We start from the raw sequence: 14913 nt of genomic DNA, 5'->3' as shown, positions 1-14913 counted from the left end.
CGTGTCCAGAGAAGGGCAACGAGGCTGGTGAGGGGTCTGGAGAACAAGTCTTATGAGGAGCGGCTGAGGGAACTGGGACTGTTTAGCCTGGAGAAAAGGAGGCTGAGGGGAGACCTCATTGCTCTCTACAACTACCTGAAAGGAGGCTGTAGCGAGGTGGGTGTTGGTCTCTTCTCCCAAGTAAATGGTGAAAGGACGAGAGGAAACAGCCTCAAGTTGTGCCAGGGGAGGTTTAGATTGGATGTGAGGAAAAATTTCTTTACTGAAAGAGTGGTTAAACATTGGAAGAGGCTGCCCAGGGAAGTGGTTGAGTCACCATCCCTGGAAGCATTTAGAAGACAGGTAGATGAGGCGCTTAGAGACATGGTTTAGTAGGCATGGTGGTGTTGGGTTGACGGTTGGACTCGATGATCTTGGAGGTCTCTTCCAACCTTAATGATTGTATGATTCTATGAAATATCTTCAGAACCTCTGTCTGATACTAGATTAGCTAAATATCGGTAGGGTGAAGTATTCTCCCGAGAAATCAGGTCAAAACTAATCCAGTCAATTTACCATCAAGGTAGAAATCTTAATTATATCGGTGTGTTTTTTTATATTTAAACTTTACATTTAAATGTGTTAATCATGGGTATACATCCTATAGAAGAAATAGCATTTTTAATTGTACTGTAATTTGACTATTGCCTTTAAAAAAAAATTAAAAAATGGTTGGGCTCAGTAATGTTTTACACAAGTTAACTTTCAGCACTCTAGTAGCTGTCAGCAATTTGGAACCTTGGCAACACTGCAAAATTTGATCAGTTTTTCCTGCAGTGTGTTCAGATTTCATTGAAAGGTCAATGTGGGTAAAAGTGAGAATCTTCTCACAGAAATAGCAGCGGACAGCTTTTAGGAATGTACTGCTATGCTGATGACTTCAAACTGAAAGCAGAAAATAATGTTTACAGATATATCAGGGTAACAATAAGAGATGTCAGCTGCCTTTGCACAAACGTTTGTGCCAGAAGTTTTGATCAGGTCATTAGTAAGCTTTTATATTTAGAACTCAGATCAGTTATCCAGCCTCCAAGTTTGTTTTGTATTTCGGCAAGTGCATGCAACCAATTCACTTCAGCTTCCAGGAGAAACGGTCCAAGCAAATGACTCGCTCTTCATGTGATTTTAACCTAAATATCACAACTAAACAGAAAAGTAATTTCTTCTTCTTTGGGCTGATTTTATAGATCTTTCTGCCATGCCTCGTGGGACACCTTTGTATGGACAGCCTGCCTGGTGGGGTGATGACGAAGCTGATGAAAAAAGTGGTTGTAAGCCAGATAGCAAGCATGAAGAAAAAATGCATGAGACGGGAGCTTCAGGTAAGTCTGTTGTCTTATTTTTGTGGGGTTTGTGCTCATTAGTAAAGTACATACATTCTTAACTAGGGAACTAAACAGATTAAAGTTTGGAAGTTTCATAGACAGTTTGCATAGATGAAAACCTATTAAAATTAAGTTAGTGTAAAAAATTTATTCTATGAGAAACTATGCATTTCCAGAGACCAGTTTCACGTATAATGTATCAGTTTTCTAGTGTATAATACAATTTGTTATCAGTAAGTATAGAAAATAATGTTACCTGAACCAGTGTGTCCTATTTATCAATTTAATCCATATCTGTCATTTTATATGCTCAAAATTAGAGATTGCATAGGGATATTTTATCAAAATAATTTCTGAAAATAAATGGTGCTATATTACTTTTGTATTCGACTTTTAACTATTTAAGGTGACCTATGCTAACATTCTCTCCTATAATTCAATAATGCTGCATTAGTGGAAATTACATTTCAAAGTTCTTGCAGTAAAGGTTTGTGTAGTCTAAAGTTAAACTGGTAATATTTATTTCCCCGTAATACAGATTTTTTTTTTTAGTTAGCTTGTCTATACACAGTATGCATTGCCAAAACTTAAATCTCATAGCCTATAATTAGGCTTCTAAATCTATCATCAGGTGTATAAATAAAGTGACTGCTATTCTAATAAAGAGAATAACCTTAAAACTTACTCAAGTTAGGACAAAATTCAACCATGTTTGTTTAGCTGTTTAGATACACATTTAGGCCCAACAGTTTTAAGTTTGGAGTTTTTTAAAGTACTTTAACTGAGGTGGGGATTTCTCTCTTCCTGTAATAGTAGTTGCTTTGGTTATCATGAGTCCTCTTTTGCAGGAATTGGAGTACTCTAAAAACATGTAAAAACAAACTAAATTAACACTTCAATGTAATGAAGTCAACGTCTTTGGAGTTAACTTTTTGTCATAGCCTTTAATGACCTTTTTCATATTAGTCTAAAGTTGTCACAACTTGGACAGTAAAGTAAGTCCCTTAAGATTTGGTCTGGTAGAAAGAAAGCAAGTGAAAAGGTTTGAATTAGTGACAGTTTTCATGCAAGTTAAACAACTTTGTCACATATAAAAGAACTGCGTCATAATGCAGTAGTTATAGAATGCTTTCTTATTTGATTGGTTTTTTGGTGAAAAATTTCTCTACCGTACGCTGTGCTCCTGTGGAGACTTTTTACAGGTTTAATAGCCTACATGAGTAATCTATAACTCTACAGTTCAAATCTTGTCTAGAAATGTGTTCTTCAAACACTTTTAAGCATTCCTAAGAAATCCAAATTTTGTTCCTAATGGCAATAATAATGAGAGACAATGACTGTTAGATGTTGTTCCACTTCCATTTTTCTCAACAAAAAGGAAAAGTGCGTAAGTCATCAGTTAAAAAGAAAAAGAATTAAGTTCTTGCCTTCGAGTCTTGCCTTTGATAGACTTGCTAGCCACATGATTCTCCTTACTTTCCAGATTACAGGAAGCATTAACTATTGGCTATGAAACTTGTGACTGTATCTTGCTGTATATGCCAATACAGGAGTGGTAGTCTCTAGTACCTGTGTTTTTATTGCTTAGATGCCAATGTCTGCAGCAAACTAATATAACAAAAGTATTAATTCATCAAGCTTTTTATACTCGTGTGTATCCATCTATATTGTTTTACTTTAAAAAACATGCCACATTATTTGCCCTCATTAAATATAGGATTATTAAAAAGTAATATCCTGAAGTCTGTGGTTTTGATGCTATGCCATTAACAAGGTATGACACAAGATTCCAGCTTCTATTTAGTAGCATGCCTATTCTTATTTTTTCATAATTGTAAACTGCTTTTTCAGAAGCAATATTGCATCAAATGGTTTACATGCTCTTGCATTTATTTGACCAAGAGATTTTTCAGAAAGTGATCAGTGCTTCTGTCTTAGTTTCTGAGTTCAAAGAAAAATAAGATTCCAACTTCCTCTCAAACTAGTCAAGGAGATGCAATCTGTTTCAGTAGTAGACAAAAATAAATTTGTTCTAGGCAGAACTTCAGTGATGGGGGTATCTTTGCCATACTTTGCCTTAGTGGAATAGAGAAGATGTACTAATATTTTCTACAGTGTTTAACTGATTTTGTTTGTTTGATTTCCAGATATATACACTATATATAAAAATAAAATTTGGGCCTGGAGCCTTCTTGGCAAATACAACATTTCTTTTCTTTAAAATGTACAACATATGTTAAAAATGTTTTGTTTATGTTGTTGTTGTTTAATCATGAATTTATCTCCTAAGAATAGAATTAATCTAAGTAGAGTGTAGGAATAGCTTCTGTTTCCTCAAACTGAAAGACTAATAAATCCGCACGAATGGAATTCAGTTTGAATAAGCACATACTAAACAAAAGCTTATTTGAAATGTTACAGGAAGAAACAAACCTGACATTTTTGCAGAACACTTTAATCTGGGAGGATGAGGAACTAAAATCCCATGTATAGACAAGTGATTTCTTTATCTCAATCACTTAATCTCTTAGTAGACATTAGTTGTATGTTTTACTAGTCTGTTTTTTGACTGTTGTAGATGTTTTTAGTAGTGTTGGCAGAGAGCCTGAGAAGACAGACGAGATAAGAGTTCACATTTGCCTCTATGGACACATTTCCTCAATCTCAGAACACTAACTATGTTTGTGTAGAAGTGTGCAAAAAAATATCCTGAATGTTTTCATACAATTGTAAAATAAAGAGATAAGTTTTTTGGGCCCCTTTGGCCTACAATTATTTTCCATGAAAACATTAAGTTAATTTTCAACAAGTTAGTATGTATTTTCTTCATGCACTTCAGTTTTATAACATAGATGAGTATAATGATTGGAAATCAATATAAAGAAACACTTTCATGAAAGGAAATTGGAAAGTCCACAAGACTGTCATGTTTGGATATTTTTAAAATAAAAACGAACTTTAATAAAAGACATTCAAGATCGATGCAGTTATTTGTTCTTTCATGGGCTAAATTGTATTAAGTATTTAAAACACCAATTTAGAACATGCTTCTTAACATAAACTGCCTAAAGTAAGTACATTACAGGTGAACTCATGTACGTAAGTTCTTAAACTTTTTGTTCAGTAACTCCAATTGATAAAGCCTGATATAATTTTAACAAATTAATCCTATGAAGAATCTGCTTCATGCTTTAATCATTTGGTACGTGATTATTCACTGAATAGAAAAGAAGGCATGAATTGTAACAGATGGGGCAAGGTTTAATGAGGAGATTGAAATGGGAGATTTGTTTCTGCTAAGCCAACAATAGACAATTAGTCTTTACAGTCTCAAGTTAATAAGATTATTTCAATGTCACTGTCTTTCTATCACAACGGAAACTCACTAATGGAAATTATTTGCAAACAGAGCAGAATATCCTGGAAAACTTTAAAAAGAAAAAACCTTTATGCTTTTTTCAGACATGCATGTTGCTCTAATTTAACGATCCGTAGATCTACTAGTCCGTATTAAAGTGAACAGTTGCATATACACCTATGGTGTCACTTTTATCTATTCTGCAGCTGTTAAACTTACATGTTATTGGCAAGTTTACTGGGTGTGTAATTATTATTATTGCCATGTGTTACACTTTCACTTCCTGGAAAAGAAAAAACTGCATTCTCTGCTGATCTCAGTAGTAGTTGTAGAATTTTACATCATTAATGCCTTTACCAGAAATCTAAGAAAACATAGAAGTAAATTTTTAAACAGACTTTAAGAATCTGAAGTAATTTTTTCCATTTGGCATGAAGTATTTTTTAATTCCAGCATTGCGTAACAATGTATCAGATTAAATGTTCCTTACATTTAAGAAACAGTGTCATTTTAAGGTAAAGCAGGCTGACTTATTTTAGAAATTCCAGCATAATCAGTATGTGTAGGAGATTACACACACGTGTTTAATCACTAGTATTAACATTAAAGTTCCTGGAAGTTTGTTCTAGAATTTTGCTGAGTTTTGGCCTGGAATACATGCAAGTGCTGCATATGTAAGGCTTGCTTTGCAAAGCTATACCAGTGAATGTGCACAATATGTCACAGGGAGTTTACAGAACTTTTTAGAGCCATCACAGCAATATACTTAAGTAAGATTTGTTTTGCACTTTTTTCACTTTAACTCCTTTAAAGCATGCAGTTAAGTGATATGAGCGGTGGGTATTTGTATACACTACTATTTTATATTTTTATTTAGAGAGAGCAATTTTGATATTATTTCATAAGACAAGTTATGACAACATTAAAAGACAAAGATCTTATTTAATACTAGGTGAATCATTACATGTATTATTCACAATCTTTTCTTTAAATAACAAATGAAAAATATGCTTCAGCCGTAAAGCAAAAAAAGAACCTAAAAGGTAAGTGGGAAATAAAAAGTAGTAATATAGAGAGAAGGAGAAAAGAACATTTCTAAAAAATCTGAAGACTGTGCAAAATATCTTCTGAAGTTTCATCCTATCTTTGCAGATGACAAATATATTCATATACGCAGGCAATTTCCTGCATGTCTGATAGATTGTGTTGAATAGCACACAACACCTATGACATTTCTTGCCCAGGCTGGCAAGTAAAATTTTAAGATTCTGACTATTTGTGTGTGTAACAGATTAAGAAATAAAACTTAAAACCCCAAAAGTCCTAGCAAGTCTAATCAATTCTGCTAACGTCACAAAGTGAATGTTGCTTTTGTGATGATCATCTCTGAGATTATTCCAGTAAAGAATCTCCCTGAATCTCCATTTGGTTAAGCCTACAATTTCCCAAATATTACATAGTTTCCCTCTTAGCCTCTCTGAGACTCATTATTTCATTAATAGTCTCACTACACCTGTGCAGCAGCTACAGTTAGTGCTTCCTTTCTTGCCTTGTAGAAATTGTTGCGCAGTTGTTTTTTGTAGCTCTAGACCTTTGTAGAATGAGAGCTCCTTCTTTACAGATACCCTGGTTCTTTTTCTGTCCTTTTCCTTTCACTCTTGCCAGTTCAGAAATCTCTTCAGGAACTGAAGAGATTGCAGTTCACAACCCGTCTGTCCCCTCGTTTTCCCAAAACATACTTTCAGTTCCACCCAATTGCCTTTGCTGTACAGATACTATGCTGCTTCTGTTTAAAAATTATACAGCTGTGATGACCACTATCTTCAGTATTTGCTTGAGGGTTTTCTCTTAAAGCTATCTGTATTTAGTCCGATACGTAATTTCCGTCATCTTGGCAGATGACTTTTTTATAATAGGATTTCAAAGGTAAGGCTATTTTATAGATCACTCTTTGTAATATTTAGAAAGCTGTAAGGACTTGCATTTAGAATTTGGGTGAAAAATTCCAAAAGGTGGTTCAGATCAGGATCTATATTAATTTTTTGTTTCCTCATTGTTTTCAATTCCTTATGCTGATCAATTCTGATGTATTTAACTCTTCTAAAAATGCAAGTACTTCAGACTGAAAATAGGATTTTTAGGTAATTAAAAATAACTTGTACTTCAGATATTTTTCATTATATCATTTCTAAGAATTTTTCTAGTTTAGAAAAATTTACAGTTTAGTTGTAGTTCAGTTTCTCACTTGATTAAACTCACTCTGTCATAATTTAGATTCAAACGATATTATAGCATCTGTTTAATCAAAAATATTAGAATCAAATACTGTGCATATCATTATAGTATAAACAGTTGATTTCAAATGTTAAATTTGGTGCAATCAAGTTTTACAGGGAAAATTTTTTTATGAAGTTGCCCGTCAATGCTGACAAGCTAGTGTTACAGATCCCCTCATCCTAAGCCTACCATACATCTGATGCAGTTTGACTCCAATCTTATAATTTTCAAAAGATGGTGATGAACCAGTTATTTCATATTTACTGAAAAATATTGTTTATTGTGTGGCCAGTAGATTGCTCTTACCTGGCCCAAAAGTAGAAATATTTCTCAAAACATATTGTATTAGCCAGTTATCTTTTGAAGGAGCATTGAACACTATATCTTCCTTAATTATTGGTTACAGGAATTGCATGAAATTGTAGGCTTGAAGCTCTGAGTAGAACCATAGGGGAAAAAATAAGGTGCGTGTGGACTGACTCCCTGGTGGATTACTCTCCCGTTCAATGACAGTGTTGCGTGCTGTAAGGATCCTGGCTCTAGATTTGATCCTACTAGAGCTTGATCCATTCCAGCTTGTTAGCTGGGTGAAACAAACGGAGAGTGATGGTAGTTTACCTAAAACCTAGTAGCTGCAAAGCGTGACTTTTTGTTTATTTCTGTACATTTTCTGTCTAAACATAGAAGCTTTTTTAATGACCTTTGCATCAGTAAAGTATATTCATTCTATATTGTTTGTCTGCTGGCATAAGTGTTTTCAGGAAGGGGACTAAAAAGGCATTCCATTTCCCAGGAGGGGAGTAGTGAGTTGCTGTCGTAGTGCCTGAAACTACCCCACAGAGATGAGGTAGCTGACAGTGCAGTGAAAAGCATTAGCTAGGGTATTCTTGGAATGCAACAGCCCAATATAAAAACTGTCTGAATTCTGAACATCTTTTGTGTTTGCAACAGCTACTTTTAGATAAAATAAATTAAAACAGCTGTGTTACCTGCATCAGAGTTATTTTATCCTGTTGGTATCGAAGCATGGCAATAATAATGTGTACTATTTTTGTTCTCACTCCATAACATCATTCTTTTTTTTAACTTTTCCAGCTATTATGCTGTCCCTTAATTAGTTCTGTTTCTCTGTATCAGATTACTATCCTTTTCAATTTTTTAATTTTTAACCTTTTCCTGAATCTTCACAAGAAGCATGTGTTTGTGAAGAACAGCAGAGGCGCATTATGCCATTCTGTGCATCCTTTACCCCTTAAACTCCTGATTCTAGTAAAAATGTTTTTCTTGCTACCTTATTGCATAATAGTTTCATACACAAATATTAACTGTCTCAGCTGATATAGTGTGGCTATTTTAGCACCAGAGATCTATTAATTGCATTCTTATTCCTTTAATTGGTAACTTGAAATGATTTCTTAAACGTCTTAATGTGGTGCATGATAAATCGCATAGGAACTATTCAGAATTCTTTTGCTGGAATGTAACTTGCCATTGCTGCTAACATCTCGAGCATCTGTTGCTTATAGCACATCTCTACAACAGATATTTTGGCTAGCTTACTAGTTCATGAAACGCAACCAGAAGGTTTGTTTTCTTGAAGGCACATTGGTAGCTTTGCTGCAACCACAAGAAGCTTTAAGCTTCGTTCAGGCTATACAGTGGGACTTTCAATTACTACCCCATACTTTTTCGACATTCTGCTGTCTTTACCCCGTTAGAGCATGGTTTGCTAACATTCTGCATGCTTCCAGCTATTGTTACTTTTTCTGTTCATCTACAAATTATGGAAACAAGTAAAATAAGAGCAGATAACAGTAGGATTTAGCTTGATTCTTTGGTTTTGTCTTTTGTAGAAACATAAAGTGTTTGAATTCCAAAACACTTTCCAATGCATATCAGTGTTAAACTTTTCAAGCCAGAATTAATGTTTATCTTGCGCTAATGTGTGAATTGTTTTTCCAAAGAATTTTACCAAACAAAATTGTACCAGCTGTCCACTGCAGGAGATGAAAGCCAGATCACTGGCACTTGTTTTGGGGGCACCTTGATTTGATGTTTTTTCTGATAGATTAGAATCGCAATAATGATCATCTCAACTATTTCCATAATGTGATTTCCTGTTTTCCATGTGCTAATAACTCATCTGACCTTTACATCATCTAAAAATTTTTGAAAAATTCTAAGTGAGCTTTTTGCCACTTTACATTCCTTACAGCCAAAGCTTGTGCTGTCTTTTCAGTAATACTTTTTATATGTAATTCTGGAATTATTTTCCAGAAGTACATTGCTCAATCTTCTTACTGTTTATTCCAGAAATTACTCAAGTGGCCTTTACAGGAGTTCGGAAACTTCTTGAAGAACCTGAAGTACCCAAGTATTGTGAAATCTATTTTTTATTTTTCTTAATAGGATGCAGCACAGATGCCAAGCAAGCTGAGGAGCAATCTGCAGCTGCAAGTGAAGAACTTTATCCTTTCTGTAGGGAGCCAAGTTATTTTGAAATCCCTACAAAAGAATTCCAGCAACCTTCACAGGTAGCAGAGAGCACTATTCATGAAATTCCAACAAAAGACACCCAAAGCTCCCATGCAGCAGGTGCAGGGCATGCTTCCTTTACCATTGAATTTGATGACAACACTCCAGGAAAAGTAACAATCAAAGATCACGTGACAAAATTCACATCGGAACAGCGTCACAAGTCAAAAAAGCCTTCTTCCTCCAGTGGTCAGGACCTGCCTGGGCTTCAAACAGTGATGATGGCCGCAGAGAGCAAAGTAGCAGATTGGCTAGCACAGAACAATCCTCCTAGAATGATATGGGAACCAACAGAGGAGGATTCCAAAAGTATTAAGAGTGATGTTCCAGTGTACTTGAAGAGACTGAAAGGTAAAGTGAATAATTCCAGCTATGCTTATTTCTGAAAGCAGCGATTCCTCACCAACATCCAGTGAGTGGATCCCTGAGCCCTTGCGGAGTTGAGTTGAAATCACAGATACTCCACATGCGCACAAGGATCTGTGCTGGGAAATTTTATTGCAGTATTAAGTCTTAAAAAGAGGATAGAAAACCAAATCCTGAATCATCTTACAATAAGTATACTAATTGGAGATATTCTAGTACAGCTGAAAACATCAGGTATTTAAAACATTGATCTTGAAAGGGAAAAGGAAAAAACCCAAACCTTAGTTAAATTTTATATATTTCACTTTTTCCTATGCATTACTTTAAAAAGCTGAATTGCTTTTTAGAATCAGAGCTCTGAAATTCAATTTATGCTTTTAGCAACTCTTCCAACAGCATATGTTCTGTGAATATTCATGTGCTCTATGGAAATCATTTATGGCAAAGAATACATCATACAGTTATTCTGACTAAATCGATCATGTATGATGGAGTCAAGTTTGAGTCAAGAATCTGAAATAGACGAAGAGCTTCAATTTTTATACTAAGCTTGCAGAATGTTGTATTTATAAGAATGCTGCTGTTGAATGGAGTTCCAGGTGATTATACATGTTCATCTACTGCAGACAGTGATGCTTCAAATAAAATTAAATCAAATGTTAAGTGTGAAAAGTGTACTTTCTTTTGGATGCCACGTAGCAGAATAGAGAAGAGAGTAGTTTTGATGTGCAGGTGAAGATTCCAGTGACATTCAAACTTTCAGAATGAAAACTTCTGAGGAACTTTTTCAAGTCTCTTTTATTTTCGGTTTTTAATTTCAGCGTCTTAACTCTGCAATTCCCTTTTTTCTTCATTCTGTGACATTATCAAGTCTAGCTCTTAAACCAGTTGGGACTGGGTACAATGTGCTTTGTCTTACTGATCAAAAGTCTGCTTTTTTAAGGCTGACTCATCTAAATTAAGCTAAAAAAAATTTGAAAACAGGATTATATCAATGTGCTAGCATTAAGATAATAGCATAATATTTCTTCTAGAGTATATCACAGAGCATTCTTTGGTCTCATGATACTGTATTATATTCATGAACATTCTTTAAAATATTAGCCATGTCACTGTGGTAAATAGGAAGGGTTTTGTTTGCAAGGCCTTAGCCTTTTCCTGGCAGAAACTCCTGAAAGTTTGATAAATTTTAATCTGAAAGAGGTGTAAGTTATGGGATGCATATGGCCATAATAAATATCTAAATTTTGTAATCTTCTGTGATCTGTTTGTATTCTCACTCATTACTTGTACTTTTTTAAATCATAAAGGTAGAGAATATACCTAGCCACTTTGAAAGTTTGATTTAAAAAAAAAAAAATCTTTTTGGTTTTTCTCCTCACCTTTTTCTTACAATATCCTGTACTGAAATCAAACTGTTAAAATTATGTGTTATGACTTTCACTGTGGTGTTGATATTTATAGTTATTATTTGGAAGTATATGAACCATCACATCATTTTCTTAGGCACTGTACAAATAAGTAGCAAACAGGAATGTAAGTTAGGATTTCAGCTGTGTATTCAGTGCTATTAGTCTGATAAGTAAGGTTTCCCAATATGTGATTACTAATTAACTGAATAGTAGCTGCATATCCGAACTATGTAAGTGAGAAAATCTTAAAAAAACTATCCTCTTGAAAACAAGAAAAGATAAATTGTACATTCTATGTATACATGAGTAAGACTTGATCCAAAAGAGTTCAAAGAAGTTCCCAGGAACTGAGCTAAAACTTAAAAGTGTAGGCACTTTCATTGTACATGAAGTTGCTCTGAGTTAAATGTGACTTACTGGGTATGAGTATCCAGCCTTCCATGCATTTTCAGGTGTTATTACAAGGTATATTTATATGTGTAAATATGATTTATTAAATACGTATTCCTTATTCATAGATCTCAAGGTAGTTTGTGGAATTAATAAGTAATAACCATTTTACATGCATATATCAGATGCTGAGGGGAGTGAATGATGGAAAAACTCATTGTACTTCTTGGAAAGAGTAATAAAGAATTCATTCCAATTTTCAGTAGACATTTCTCATGATAAACTGTTGTAAATGTGTGAGGAATCCAACAATATGAACTGTGGCTCTCAATGGCTATTTTCAGCTACCAGAAGGACTATTGTAGGTTTTTCTTTTTTCTCTTAACCCTGCCTAAAATGTTTCAGTAGTCATTTGAAATCAACTGGCTGTGTAACAAAATTAATATAATTGGGAAACATACTATAGTACAGCTGGTAAAATACTGGCTTTTGTAAGTCACTGATAAGTATTCACAGATGAGAATTTTGGTGAAAAGGGTAATTGAAATGCACTGCTGTTACTGATCAGTTTATGAAGTGTTTCATTGTTTGACTCATAGCAAGTTGAATGCATTACCAGGAGCTGTGCAAAATTTGCAGAGCCAGGTACTGAAAGCTGTTGGAGTCTAAACAGAAAACCAATTTGAAATTCTTTCTTTCTTAGTTTGCCGGTTTCTTCTGTATGTGTTGGGTTGGTTTGTTGGGGGTTTTTTGTTTCATTGTGCTATATATTCTTTTGCTTTGCTTGTAGGAAATAAGCATGATGATGGTACACAAAGTGATTCAGAAAATGCTGGTGCACACCGGCATTACAGTAAGCGGGCAGCACTTGAAGAACACTTAAGGCATCATCATACAGAGCTGAAAAAGTCACACCAGAAAGTCCATTCCACAGAAAAGCAGCAGGAGCAAGCCGGTTTGAGTCAGACTGCCTTTATGATTGAATTTTTTGATGAAGACCATCCTCGAAAGAGACGTTCTTACTCTTTTTCTCAGAACGTAGGAGCTCTGTGCCCAGAATCTCCATCTCCAACACCTCATGCGCGAGCTGAAAGAGTGAAACCTACGTCAGGAGAGAAAACAGTCCCTTCATCTGTGCAAGCTAGCTCATCGCATCACAGAGCAGTACATGGTGTTCATGCAAAACTTTTAAAACAAAAATCAGAAGAACCCTCTGCTGCATTACCTGTCTTACAAGCTGCATTGTTAAGGAGTTCAGGAAGCCTTGGCCATAGGCCTAGTCAGAACCAGGAGGTGGACAAAAAGTTGAAAAGCCAACATATTTCTGCTGCTACTGAAAAGGACAATGAGGATGACCAGAGTGACAAAGGTACTTACACTATTGAGTTGGAAAATCCCAATTCTGAAGAAATGGAAGCCCGTAAAATGATTGACAAGGTGAGAAACCTAAAATGTATACTGATGTTAAAGTGATATGTGATGTGTGGGCAACAGTCTACCACTTAAATTCTACTTATTAAAGCTGCTGCAATAATACAAGTTTTTAAGCCAGTCTATAATGACGAAATATGGAATGTCATAAAAGCAGCCGCAGGCATTTGGCTAAAAATTATTCCTGTTTGATACTGCTGTTCTTTTAGTTTGGTAGTTTTAATGCGTTTTCAAAGGATTTAAGTACTGTAAGAATACTAGGCAACAGATTTCAATTAGCTGGTATTTTTATGAGAGTTGTTAGATTTGAATTTATTATGTCCCTGCGGAAATACTCACCTGTTCTTAAAATCCTGTGGTCTCTGTAGTTTTCAGTATATAAATTTGTTCCACCCAAATTATCATAGTGAAATAGATTGTGTTTTCTGTACTTACAAGTAATTTAAATTTCAGCGTCCATTACAAAGAGTAAGTATAAGAATGCTTTCGTTTTCCAAAAATGTTTATATGATAGCAGTGTCATTTTCCTAGTTTGAATATAGGTATATGCTTCATTAGGCTTAGGAATCTTAAGATGCCCACGTAACTTTTGCTTCTTGGTAACAATTTAAATAATAATAAAAATAACAATACAAATTGTATTTGCAGTTAAATAACTGCAGATAACTCTTTCTTTGGATTCAACAGGAAGATACGGGTAGGAGAAGCTACGTTTAATCATTTGGCTTAACTGACTCTTCAAGAGGATTTTTTTCTGTTTTTGCTGTGTTTTCCTAAACAATCCATTTTGGTAGAATGCTAGCAACCAAATCTAGACAATTTTTTGGCCAATTTAACAGGAAATTCATTGCTTACTTGTTATAGAATTGTCTAAGGATTGATTTTGTGTGTCTAGAACTTTTTCAGAGCTGAACAAATGCATCAGCCAAAATTCATTCTAAATGTATTAAACGGTGAAAAATATTTTTTGAAAGACAAGATAGCTTCACTTTTTGATTTTGTAGAAAAATGCTGACATAGTGGAGAAATGGGAAATTTTATTACAGATGGTTTTATTTTATAAAAGGTGTTTATGGAGCGTTTGGGAGGGGGGGATTAAAATAAAGAGAATTGCCTTCAATAAAATCATAAAGATAATGGTTTCACCTCTTACGGATTCTGAAAAGGAGACTTTTGTCTTTTTTGAGTCAGTATTCAAAACACTTCTGAGAACTAAAAGCATTCCAAAGAAGCAAGTGAATATTAAAGAACGTCATTGCTTTGACTTAGTGACTACAAATTTCTATGTTTAATTCTTAAGTTATAAATCTTCAACTAAATTGCATCAGAAAATGTGTAAGTCCTGTTTTTCGAAGTATAGTTCTGCAACGGGTTTATTTGGAAACCAGAAAAAATAATAACATTTGGAAATAGACAATTTATGTACTTTATAAGAATGTTAATGCTGTCTAATGTTTAATAAGATTTGAAATTCTTTGTGGTCTTTAATATCCGTTCAGGATATCCACAGTCAGTTTTTTGTTTGAAACAAATCTCTCCTATTACAGGAGAGATTCAGGAACAGGAGGTGAATGTAAGCATTAGGGATGGTGGTAAATTATTGGTTAATATTCTTAGTGCTGTATAAAAAGCTTTTGGCTGTCATAAATACCCCTTACTGCCAACCTAAAAAGTGTCACCACTAAAAATTAAAGATTTACTAGGAAGTAAAGCAGAGATGTTTTTCCTTTGAGGTCTTCTATATCTTTTCACTTAGTATCTGTACTGAAGTATTATGAAC

The 14913-nt window shown here is 34.5% G+C and overlaps 1 protein-coding gene across 4 annotated transcripts in view; it reads left to right on the top strand.

Annotated features, from left to right (window-relative positions):
* CEP170 (centrosomal protein 170kDa) overlaps positions 1–14913 on the top strand; it is an 87137-nt gene that overhangs the window by 16940 nt on the left and 55284 nt on the right. Inside the window, exons 6-9 of one of the 4 annotated variants that reach the window (XM_009321255.1) lie at positions 1227–1361; positions 9409–9885; positions 12493–12657; positions 13431–13432. In XM_009321255.1, coding sequence (XP_009319530.1) covers positions 1227–1361; positions 9409–9885; positions 12493–12657; positions 13431–13432 — 779 coding nt within the window. Of the gene's footprint in view, positions 1–888; positions 961–1093; positions 1362–9408; positions 9886–12492; positions 13140–13430; positions 13433–14913 lie in introns of those variants that run through there. The other 3 variants (XM_009321253.1, XM_009321254.1, XM_009321250.1) reach the window with 3 other exon arrangements.

This window comes from Pygoscelis adeliae, unplaced genomic scaffold (genome assembly GCF_000699105.1).
Source record: "Pygoscelis adeliae isolate BGI_AS28 unplaced genomic scaffold, ASM69910v1 Scaffold463, whole genome shotgun sequence".
NCBI lineage: Eukaryota > Metazoa > Chordata > Aves > Sphenisciformes > Spheniscidae > Pygoscelis > Pygoscelis adeliae.
This window is presented reverse-complemented; position numbering and strand designations above follow the sequence as displayed.